The sequence below is a fragment of the Eubalaena glacialis genome, chromosome 16 (genome assembly GCF_028564815.1).
Source record: "Eubalaena glacialis isolate mEubGla1 chromosome 16, mEubGla1.1.hap2.+ XY, whole genome shotgun sequence".
In the NCBI taxonomy this organism is placed as follows: domain Eukaryota; kingdom Metazoa; phylum Chordata; class Mammalia; order Artiodactyla; family Balaenidae; genus Eubalaena; species Eubalaena glacialis.
The window spans coordinates 66,415,139-66,427,797 of record NC_083731.1 but is presented as its reverse complement, the minus strand read 5'-3'; the positions used below and the strand labels follow the sequence as shown (position 1 = coordinate 66,427,797).

At 41.7% G+C, this 12,659-nt stretch overlaps 1 protein-coding gene across 3 annotated transcripts in view; it reads left to right on the top strand.

The window, feature by feature from the left end:
• Nucleotides 1-12,659, top strand: part of EPSTI1 (epithelial stromal interaction 1) — a 106,446-nt gene that overhangs the window by 56,216 nt on the left and 37,571 nt on the right. For 2 of the 3 annotated variants that reach the window (XM_061170585.1, XM_061170584.1), the window contains exons 7-8: nt 574-667; nt 10,238-10,318. In XM_061170585.1, the coding sequence (XP_061026568.1) occupies nt 574-667; nt 10,238-10,318 (175 nt within the window). The remainder of the gene's footprint in view (nt 1-573; nt 668-10,237; nt 10,319-12,659) is intronic. The other variant, XM_061170586.1, reaches the window with a different exon arrangement.

The following is a 12,659-nucleotide window of genomic DNA, read 5'->3' as shown; positions in this document are numbered from 1 at the left end:
TGTGTGTAGGGAGAGGGTCTGTTTCTGCTTTCAGAATTCCAAAGGGGTCCATGACTCATAAATGGTGAAGAGTTATGGATTAGCAGCTCTGTGTGTCCTGAGAGTAGTCAAAGCACAAGGGCAGTGAGATGACTAGGAGAGAGACCCCTGGAGGGTGAAGGGCCTAATGATACCAGTGTGGAGTGAGGTGTTGTAGGGGAGGGATATTCCACAGCCCTACAGTGAAGTCTGAGTGTCACGCTTTAAATGTTCAGATAGGAAATTAGGGCCCCATACTGTGGAATCTGAGAGGACATTTATCTCCACGTCAAAGTACACGAAGCAGAAAAAAATGAAATCATAGGTTCATATTCCACAAACCTAGTTTTACATTTTTCAAACTATGAATGCAGTCTTGCAATAGCATTTTGTTTTGATTTTCTACTCTACCGTGTCCACAAACTCACCTTTTGTTCTACCTAGGACACTTTTAGTCATCCCCCAATAAAAGTCTAGGCTAGCACCCAAAGGCACAATAAATAATGATAGTTCTACTTTTATGAAGGCACTAACACCTATTTGGGTTGCTGCTAGCAAAACTGCTGAGTTCTTGAGAAGACTCGACACAGAGTCGCCACACAGAGGTACCTGTCCAGTGGCTGTTTGTGACCCACAATCTTCAGCTTCGGTAAGTGGAACGTCATGCAGGGTGCCATCTGGCACTTTTTAAAGTGGATGAAGACTAAGGCCAGAGAGTGACCTGTACAGCATAGAATTTTGGAACTAAAGGCAGATGATCTAAGCTGATACTTTGACCTCAACTATTGTCTCAGCTGTAAAACAATGCTTGTACTTGTTGCCAACATTATGGACTGAGCATCAGCCTCTGAAAAACCTTTGATCTCACCCAGTTATCCGTCCATCTATCCATCCTTCAAATTTTTATGTTTATATAAGGTCTACCAAGCACATACAATTTCTGCCTGGAAGGACCTTAGTCAAGTGAAGGAGCGAACCAGGTATAAAGCAGAGTGGTGAGTGTAGAGCATGTAGCAGTTGGAAAGCTGAAGCTTAAAAGATGAGTCAGAAGAGAGTCATTCCAGGTGTCAGAAATTAGAAGCAAGAATTAAGGTATAATGGCAAGAAAAAGCATGGCTGTGTTAGGGATGAGTTTTGTGTAGCCACAGTCTAGAAGGGCAAGCTAGAAGGCTGGAGAAGAAATCAGGAGCCATGAGGAGAGTTTCTCATTTGTGGCAGTCTGGGTGGGATGGTTCATTGTGTGGGCTGTCTTGAGTAGTGCAGGATTTGTAGCATCCCTGACCCCGGGTACAAGATGCTATCAGCAACTCCCAGACATTGAGGTTCCAGAGATGCCCCACACAGGAAGCTCATGGTGCTTCTGGTAGAACACCACTGCAGACATGTATATGCCACATTGGAAAACTTGAACCTCATTCTGTCAGTACTGAAGGTACTGAAAAGTTTTAAACAGGAAAGCCTCAAGGTCAGATTTGCATTTTAGCTGGATCACTGGTAACCAGGTGAAGGATGGGTCTGAAGTAATAGAGAGGTCTCTGAGGCTTCTATATTAGCCTCGGCAAGCAATGATGAAGACTTGAAGTAAGGTGGTGGGTGAGCGGATGGAGATGAGAGTGCAGGTCAGAGAACCACTTAGGAGGTGAACAAGGCAGGGCTTGGTTACTGACTGACCAACTGGGGGCAAGGAAGTAGTGTCATTAAGGATGACCATCGGAAAGGGTTGTAGTTGAAAGAAAAGATTGGTTTAAGTTTTAAAAAGTCTTAGCTTTTCAGTGTTTGGGCAGGTAAATGAGAGGTTGTTAGAGACATCTGATCTTCCTCTCCACCCAGCCCCTTTTCTCTTTAGTGACCACATTTTAAAATGTCAGGAAGACATTAGGACACTCCTTGGGAAAAAGTCATTCTCCTCTTACCTACAAACCTCTAAATGCTTCTTCTTTTTTCCGTGCTTCTAAGGCTGTGTTCCAAAGTCCAAATTTACTAGTGTGGGCTCCACAAGTCACATCAAATCCCTCATCCCTCTCCCCTCATTGCAGGGCGCTGGAGGAAGGAGTTGAGAAGCTGTAGGTAGTAGAATTAAACCCTGTGTAGAGACGCTCCATGACATCTGTCTGGATAGCCTTTTCATGATTGGGGAGGGGAGGGAAAACAGGAGTTGGCTAGCTTTACCACCCGGGTGTTTGGCTGGCAGGATGGTCTTGATTTCTGTCTGAGGGCTTCTTGAATTCTGTGGTTGAAACACCTGTGACCTTGCTCTATTGATTTTTGGCTTGTTTCTTCAATTTAACAAGATCATCCTGGAATTTTAATATTGTCTTCCAAGACATTAGTAATCTCTCCCAGAGCTGCATTTTCTGTGGATTGATTAGTGCCTTAGTCATAAGATCTTCAGAGCTATTAATAGGAAATATGGAGCAGTATTGGCTCCTTACCAACAGCATTCAATAGCTGCTCCCGTTTTGACACCAAACTATTAATAATTTGTGGGTGTTCAATATATTTAACTGACTTTTTACCCATATTGTATTCTTCTCATACTGTCTAATCCATATGCATAGAAGTGCTCAGAGAATGCATTGCAGAACCTTTTTTTTTTTTTTAATTTTTATTTATTTATTTATTTTTGGCCGTGTTGGGTCTTCGTTTCTGTGCGAGGGCTTTCTCTAGTTGCGGCAAGCGGGGGCCACTTTTCATCGCGGTGCGCGGGCCTCTCACTATCGTGACCTCTCTTGTTGCGGAGCACAGGCTCCAGACGCGCAGGCTCAGTAGTTGTGGCTCATGGGCCTAGTTGCTCCGCGGCATGTGGGATCCTCCCAGACCAGGGCTCAAACCCGCGTCCCCTGCATTAGCAGGCAGACTCCCAACCACTGCGCCACCAGGGAAGCCCCAGAACCATTTTTTAATGCTTTAGGAAAATCAGATATGTACATTACACTTCTGCGAAGTTAAAAGAAGACACCTGCAGTTTGCCTTAACTGTGGTCAGTGCACAGAAGGTGAACACTGCATGGTATCCATATAGGTGGGGCGTGAGGAGCCGCACTGTCTCAAGTTTTTTTAAACACAATTTAAATTTTGCTATATAATGCAACTTTCCTGAGAAAATTTTTCTTCTCACACTTATTTAAATGTGGGGCTGCCATGGCAGATGGGAATTTAATGAATGACATATGATGATGTCAGTGAAAAAGACAAGAAGAAAATTCCTGTGGGTGTCACACAAGAGAACTTCAGACAAGAAGAACTTACAGTGTCCACTCACACATGGATGGATGTAGTTCTGTGTACTGGGGGTGGGTGTGGAAGCAGAAGTACCAGCGTCATCATACCCTCCCCAGTCCCGATCACTGAATGTTTCCAGTTGTACAATTAATGTACAACCCGTCTCTGGTTTGCTTCCCCTGCCTCTTCTACAGGGACTAGTAATTAAAAAAAACCTCATCCTGTTGTTCCACTGCCCAGTGGCTCCCTATATCTTCAAGGATCAAGTCAAAATGCCTTAGCTTAAGCACAAAGCCCTCTCTGCCCTCTGTCCTCCTGTGCCTCCAATCTCCCCTACCCCCCACAACTCACCTCTCTGCGGTCCTGCGGTCTAGGTCTCTGCTGCTCCAAGTGTGCTCCAGAGACCAGCAGTATAAGCATCACTTGGGAGCTCCAGATCTGAATCAGAGCCTGCATTTTAACACGGTCCACAGGTGATTTGTGTGCACCTTAATGTTTGAGGAGCACTGCTCTCTAATTCCCGCCTTTCCGGCCATATCCTCTCACTTCCACTCCTCTGAACACTCAGTGCAGTTTGCTTTAATTTTTTACCCATGTGTCACATGACCTTTAAAAAGTCAACACTGAAAGGCATACGTCCCTTGCATCCCTTCAATCCTTCCTCCATTTCAATTCTTTAAACTCCTTGTATTACTTTTCCATTGCTGCTGTAATGATTTTTTGCCAATTTAGCAGCTTAAAACAACACAAATGTATTCTCTCGTAGTTCTGGAGGTCAGAAGTCAGACATGAGGATGAAGGGACTGAAGTCAGGGTGTCAGTAGGGCTGGTTCCTTCTGGAGGCTCCAGGGGAAATCGGTTCCTTGCCTCTTCCAGCGTCTCTTGGCTGCCACCATTCTTTGGCTCTTTGGCACATGGATCACTTTAATCTTGACTTTTCATCCTCACCTCACCTTCTCTCCACACTTTGACCTTCTCGCCTTCCTCTTATAGTGACCATTGTGATTATATTGGTTCCACCTGGATCACACAGGCCCCTATCCTGGTCTCCAGATCCTCAATTTCTGCAAAGTCCCTTTTGCCATATAAAGTATAACATTGACAACTTCCAGGGATTAGGATGTGGACATCTTTGGGGGGCCATTATTCATCCCGCCACATTCCCTTAGCTGTGTCTTTTGTTATTTGGCTCTGAATATCTGTTAACGTGTATATTGCTATCTCTTGATTAATCAATGTTAGATCTTATTAATTTCTTTCCCCCATTCTCCCAATATAATCATTCAGTATTTCAGGCTTTCCTTTATTATGACTCTGAAAATATTTTCTCACTGCCAAGCCAGTTATACTCTACATTTTTTTCCTTTCAAAACTTTGAAAAAATTTCATTTTATTTTTGCATTTTCTTAGTTTCCTTTGAACATTTGATGGCCTTCCTTTAGCTTTTGTGACTGTTCTACAAAGTGCCTCTTGATGAAAATTTCCACACAATTTTCCACTTTGTGCCTGTCAGATAACTGTCAATTTCGGGTTTCTTTCCCTTCTGGAAATATCCCTCCTCTCCTCCTCCTCCCTCCTGACTTAACCTGTGCTGGTTGTTCTTTCAGCCTCCTACACAGCTGTGGTTCTGGGACTGTCCTTTCACGGAATGATTCCCAACCTCATCTGCACATTGGAATCACCTGGGGGGCTTTAAAGTTCCCTGATGCCTGGGTCACACCCCCTGAGCTCCTGCTGTATTGTGGCCTGGGCTTCAGGCTTTTAAAGCTCCCCAGGTAATTCTACTCTGCAGCCAAGTATGAGAATCACTGCTGTAACATCATCTGGGGAGTTGCTTTTGTTGCTTTCCTGTGTTGGGTTCCCTGATTTCTGGTTCTCTATTTTTAAAATTTATTTCTTTGTTTTGGTGGAGCATATTATTTAGTAGCTTGCCAAGAGAAGATGTATGTTCAAGCCCTTGCATGTCTGAAACTGTCTTTATTCAGCCCTCACACTTAGCTTGCAATTTTCTGTTAAGTATTCCAAATTGCAAATAATTTTCCTTTAGCGTTTTGAAGGCATTGCTCTTCTAACTTTGAGTTATTTGTTCCTGAGAAATCCAAGGCCATCTGAATTTCAGTTCTTATATGAGGTCTTTTCTCTGCTTCCCCTGGAAATAATTTAATCCCTCCTTTTTTCTGATATTCTGTAATTTCATAATGTGCCTTAGTGGGAGGGTCATTTTTATTCATTTTAAGTCTGGAAACTTATCTCTAGTTTTAGATGATTCTCTTGTGTTATTTCTTTGATTTATTTCCCTTCATTTTCTCTTTATGGGATTCTTATTATTCAAATCTTAGGCCTCCTTGATTTATCTCTTCTTTTTTGTAAAAAATTTTTCTCCTCTAATTTACCTTTGACTACTTTTTTCCCCTTACTTCCTGGCATATTGAGCTAGAAAAAACCCCAGTCCTTTCTCTTCTGAGTGTCTCCTTTACTCCTGCCCCACTGACACACACACAACACTTCTGAGGCCAGATGTGTGTGGTGTTTTCCCCACCAAGCAGTCCTGCAACACCAGCCGGGTGTCCTACCATTCAACTCAGTTCTGACACTCTCTGCCTGGTGATAGCGTCAGATTCCACAGGGTAAGGACTCAGTCCCACAAGACTGCTCCCCACTTCAGATGCCAGTCACAAGTGGTAGGTCCCCAGGGTACCCACAACTTTGGTCCAACTTGGCCACAAATCACAAGTTCCCACAACCTGTACCTGGGGTTTACTTAATTTACTAGAGCCACTCACAGAACTCATACTACTATATACTTACTTATGTTTACCAGTTTATTAAAGGGTGGATACAGATGAACAGCCAGATGAAGAGATACATAGGGTGAGGTCAGGGAGGGTCCCGAGTGCAGAAGCTTCTGTCCCTGTGGAGTCGGGGTGTGGTCACCCTCCTGGTATATGGATATGTTCACCTACCTGACAGTTCCCGGAACCCCCATGCCTCTGGGACTTTTATGGAGGCTTCCTCCTGTAGGCATGATCAATTATTAATTCCACTTCCAGCTCCTTTTTCCTCTCTGGAGGATGGGGGTTTGAGACTGAAAATTGCAAACTTCTAATCATGGCTCCGTCTTTCTGGTGACCAGCCCCCGTGCAGGAGTCATCCAGGATCCCACATGGAGTTGCCTCAGTAGAACAAAAGATGCTCGTTATGCTCTGACCACTTAGGAAATTATGAGGATTTTAAGGAGCCCTGAGTCAGGGATGGGGTCAAAGACGAAATATTAGAACAAGAGATGCTCCTAAAGCTCTTATCATTTAGGAAATTACAAAGGTTTTAGGAGCTCTATGCCAGGAACTTGGGGCAGATATATGTATACACACACACACACACACACACACACACGATACTATATACAAAATGTATATAAAAATATAAAATATATATAACTTTTTTGTTGTCTCACACATTTTATTGACCTTCTAAATATTTTACTGGTTTGTCTTTTTGTGGGGAAAGAGGAGATATTTTTAATTTCTAAGAACTCCTCTTTGCTGCCTTTAAAAAATAACAACCTGTTCTTGTTTCATGGATAAAATATCACCCTCTACGTCTTAGAGGAAACAGTACAGGGAGCAGTAGAAAACTTCAAAGAAGGGGGCCCAGAGGCTCACCGCTTAGTATGTAGGAGTTTACACAATCCCTTCATTCTCGCCCTGGGATATGACCACAGCTGCCTTATGTACTAGGCCTGTCTGGTTTAGTTGATCCAGAGGATATACTTTTTTTTTTTTTTTTTTAATTAATTAATTAATTAATTTTTATTTTTGGCGGTGTTGGGTCTTCGTTTCTGTGTGAGGGCTTTCTCTAGTTGTGGTGAGCAGGGGCCACTCTTCTTCACGGTGCGCGGGCCTCTCACTGTCGCGGCCTCTCTTGTTGCGGAGCACAGGCTCCAGACGCACAGGCTCAGTAGTTGTGGCTCACGGGCCTAGTTGCTCCGCAGCACGTGGGATCTTCCCAGACCATGGCTCAAACCCGTATCCCCTGCATTGGCAAGCAGATTCTCAACCACTGCGCCACCAGGGAAGCCCCTTGAGGATATACTTTTGATTTCCTCTCAAGCCTGGGAGAATTAGCACCTGAATTTTCAGGGTGGAAGCAGACATAGGCACCATCCTTTCATCCAACTGTCTTCCCCAGTAGCTGGTGCATCAATTTCTGGGGCCCTCACATTGTTCTGTGGAAAAAGCTGGCTTCTTGTGAGTCCTCTGTCCCCACCCAGCAAGTCTTTAGGTTTGCTCTTTCCTCTCCTAAGCCACTTACCATTTCTTCATCTACTTTGTCTTCATAGATTTTTGTCTGGGAATACAGATTTCTCTTGGGTTTTGAAGCAGGGTTTGTGTTTGTTTCATTTCCTCCTCTGTTTAGGGTAATTTCTGAGAGGAGAATGGAGCAGAAACATATTCACTTCACCATCTTGAAATGAGAACTTAGTGCTTGTCAGGGATTGAATTGTGTCCCCTCAAAATTTATATGTCGAAGACCTAACCTCCTGTACTTCAGAATGTGATCTTATTTGGAGACTGGATCTTTACAGAGGTCAAGTTAAAATGAGATCTAATCCAATAGGAAAGGAATCCTTATAAAAACGGGAAATTTGGACACAGGAACAGACATGTATAGAGGGACGATGATGTGAAGAGACACGGGGAGAAGACGGTCATCTGTAAGCAAGGAGAGAGGCCTAGCTCCTTCCCTCACAGCCCTCAGAAGGAAACAACCTTGCAGACACCTTGATTTTGGACTTCTAACTTCCATGTGAGGCAATGAATATCTGTTGTTTAAGCCACCCAGTCTGTGGTACTTTGTTATGGCAGCCTGAGCCAACTAATACAATGCCATTTTTCATTTATTCACACAGTGCCCCGCCCCGCTTAGTCTGATTCCTACTCTTTAAGACACAACCTAGTGTCACCCAGTTTGAGAAGGTGTCCTTGATCCAGTTTAATTAAATGTCCTTCTTTTTAGCATCCTTTGTCACAATACCTCTCATGATGTCACAATACCTGTAATCATTAGTCTCATTAATCTTTTTGTCTGACTTCCACACTAGGCTATGAGCACTTGAGGTCTGGGGTCATGTCTGACCACAGTGCTTGTGCATAGGAGGCTGAAATATTGCTTATTGAATGAATATATTATAAGCATAGCTTGTGGGGGAGGATGACTAAAAGTGTATATTTTAGTTGAATAACAAAAAATTTACTATTAATATGTTAAATCAATATTTTATGATAGAAAAATAATGTGAATATGACATAGAAATTTCTGGGACTTTAGAACTAAGAAAAATAGTGATCAAAAGTTTTTTTCCCCCTATTTTTGAACAGAAACTTCCTGTCATGCCCAGGGATCACAGCAAGCATTAGGACTGCAAGTAACTTTGAACTCTTTGTAGTTGAGATGCCATGTGACTTCCTAGCTTCTGTGGCCTTTTCATTGACACTTTATGTGTCTAACCATTTTTTTTCCTGACTCAAAAACTAGGACCCATATTTTGATAAAAGAACAGCAAAGTGGTTAAGTTTAAAAGAAAGGTATACAAATAGGTTCCTCAATAAAGTCATCATATCTGCTTTAACTATCTTACTCCTCCTTTTAGTCCCTTGACTATAAGATGTGCCCCTGGCCCCCTTCCCACCTTTCAGATCTTGTATGGAATATTTGTGATAAAAACTAGCCTTCTCTAATATAAAAAGAAGGGCTCATGGGAGAATGACGCCCCCTCCTTTATATCTTACCACAGTCCCCTTGTCTTCAGGATATGGATACAACAAAGTCCTAGGATATGTGTGCCTGTCTAAGGTAGCAGGGTTTGCATATATGTGGGCTTTCTGAACACATCTGGAGCTCCACCTTTCTAATTGGTAGTGCTATAGCTGATACAATTCTGAGAGCCTCTCTCCCTTTCTGGCAAGTGCTTCTCATTATTTGATGGAATATGGGTTTTATAGTGACAGAAATGGGGGAATGAATTAAGAAGTGCTTGAGAAAAATTATGGTGAGAGAAAAGGGGGGATCAGGCTACATAAGCTTTATGGATTATTAGTCCAAAGAACTAGGCCTGAAATATGTCACCTGCTGCCATGATGCTGCTGGTAGTTTTATGAGAACAATGGATTTCCTACGCATTAACTTATCAGGCTGGCCTCTCTGCCTTACAGAGGGTGGGCTACAAATCAGTGTGAGGGAGAGAAAGTGACATGGACAGATAGAATACTTGAAATCTCATAAATTCCAGCACACATGGTCTCTGCGCCCATGGGGGGAACCCTGACGTGGAGAGTCACTGGGACTGAAGGACATCTTACCGTGTGTGCTGGCTCTTCCGAGGGTCCCCCTTGAGGTCCTAATTCAGCCAGGAATGATGGCTCCTGTGCTCCTGAACAGGCTTTGCTTTCCCTCTCAGGAACAGAAGTGAGCTTCAGGTACAGATTAGGGATGCAAAGACCTGGAGAGAAAGGCATCTCTGGGATTACATGGTATCAATCAGCAGCTGACACGCTGTTTAATAGGATAGCATTAATGAGCAGTAGACATGTCAGTGCTTCTGTAGTCAGTGTCACCATTGCTTGCCTCTGATATTTACCAGCTAGTTGGAATGTTCTTGAAAAATATATTTAACTTTCCTCTGATTCAAATCCTTCTCATTAGAAAGAATAAACTATGTTGATTATCTCTGAGGGGATATTTTTAAAGTTTAATGAAACAAACATTTAGATCATCCTTTAAAACGTGCTGGATGATTGTGCTCGTACTCACCTTCTTTTTGTATATCCCAAGGGGCGTCTGCAGACATATGCATACATCACTCAGTAAGCAACTGTATATGGAGAGCTTACTATATGCTTAGTATGAGGTCAATTTGTTAGAACCAGACCCATGATAGGCAGACCAGTACATTGTTGTGATGCTTTTTTCCATGATTTTTTTTTCCTATACCATTACAGGCCAGAAGACAGGCTTATATGGATTCTATAAGGGAAGAAAGTAAAAAATTGCAAAAGATGAAGGATGAACACCGCCAGAAGGTATTCAAAGACCCAATTAGCCACTGCTAATTATTTGCTTGGGGTACTAGATAATTTTGAAGGGTTTCGGAACAGAAATACCTACATACGTGAAAATCACAATAAAAAAACCCCACAGGTGTTAAAAATGGTGAGATGTGAGTGTGTTTTAAGAGTATGGTGGTGTGGTGGCTCCTTCTGGTCAAAACTCTCATGATACTTAGCCTCATAGGGGCTACAATGTGTCTGCTGTAGTTGGTGCCAGCATCTCATGGAGAAGATGATAGAACACTTGGGAACTTATGATCTACAAAACATAACCAATGCCACTGCCATTTTTTAAACCAAAGGTATATGATATTGCAAATAGTGTCCAGAGACGACTATAATGCATAACAAACAAAGCAGGCATACAAAATCATGAAACTGGCTTAAATGTTCATCTAAAAATATACATAGAATGAAAAGTAAGGATACTCTACACATATACAAATATGTGAGGCATTCCAAACAAAACATAAAATTCCAAATAAAACGAGCAACAGAAATCAGTGAAATGAATACAGAACCTCCTAAGAAAAGTACTTAAAGGGTAATCCTTATTAGAATATGAAATTTCTGGCATGTAACTGAAAACAGTGTTGTGACTTGATGGTCATACCTGCCTTTGATATGTAGGCTCAGTGGTGCCAGAGGCTCCTCAACAAGGGCTGGGAGTGATGGGGAAGATGGGAGTCAGCTCCAAGGGGCCACTTCATTCCAGGTCCTTCAAAAAAGCAAAATAAATTATTCAGCTAGTTGAAGACCATTATATTCCCCATCATTTTTATTTTCCAACATTTTTCTTGCTGTGTTTGTGGTGATATCCTGTCATTTCTTCCAGAATATCTTTTTTTTTAATTTTATAAATTTATTTATTTATTTTTTGTATTTTTGGCTGTGTTGGGTCTTTGTTGCTGTGCGCGGGCTTTCTCTAGTTGCGGTAAGCGGGGGCTACTCTTCGTTGCAGTGCGCGGGCTTCTCATTGCGGTGGCTTCTCTTGTTGCGGAGCACAGGCTTTAGGCGCGTGGGCTTCAGTAGTTGTGGCACATGGGCTCAATAATTGTGGCTCGTGGGCTCTAGAGCACAGGCTCAGTAGTTGTGGTGCACGGGCTTAGCTGCTCCATGGCATGTGGGATCTTCCCGGGCCAGGGCTCGAACCCGTGTCCCCTGCATTGGCAGGTGGATTCTTAACCACTGTGCCACCAGGGAAGCTCTCTTCCAGAATATCTCTTAAATCTGTTTCTTCAATTATACAATTAACTGAATACTAACTCCCATTCTGAGTTCCTCGATTTCATTTAATTTGGTTTTTTTTCCCTTATGTCTTTGTTGCACAAGGTAACTTATTATAGCAATTGTGTGTGGAAATCATATTATGAAATATGTACTAATTGTCATTGCTGTAATTTGACCCTTTTGAGTGCTACCCTCCTCCCCAAAGTGGTCAATTTCTTACTCATTCATAATTTCATCCAGCATACAATATAAATGACTGTGTCACTGAGCTGTTTTGTGCATAGTACGTAGTAATTAAATTGTTGAAAGAAATAATATAAGTTACCAATTTAGTTATTAAGCTACTATATAAGCAATAAAGAAACCATGAAACATTTTTATCCCTTGGTGTTTAAAAAATTTTTTTTCTTTTGACAAAGGCCTCATATTGAAATCTACAATTAAAGAAGCAATGTTACAGTAAGATTCTAGTAATTAGCATGTGGAAACTAAACCTGGTATACACTCATGTTGTATTTTCAGTAATGTCTGTTAAATCACATGAAGTGTTTCTGTGATCCTTTAACTTATTCCTAGGTCCTGAGGTACTTAGATACTGAGGGGAGTGTTATGAAATCAGTGTAGATACGATTTACTTTAAAATAACTTTTAGTGAATTTTAAATAGTGTTTTATAAAGTTTGGTGTATATATTTAGAATGTAAAAACCATTAAAAGTAGAATATTTTACAAAGAGAATGCTCAACAGATTAGAAAATCAGATCTGGGATTTAATTTTCAGGTTGAGCAGTTATTTTAAACAGTGAAAATTAAGCTTTTTATTTCTTAATCTTGTTTTTCTTCTGGAGTTAGACAAATATTGATACATACATATTTTCTGGTTACTAATTAAACATATTTTTTTTAACATAAATTATTTCCCTTTACTTGCTGAAGCTTTCAGTAAAATGAATCACGAGTGTATAGATAATTCCATCACTAGGGACTTCAATAAGGGTAGAATACATAAGGATATTTACCTTCTTTTTGCTTCTCTCCCTTTTTGCTCAGTCTGTTGTTGTTAGAAAATGTCCCCTGGAGGCATT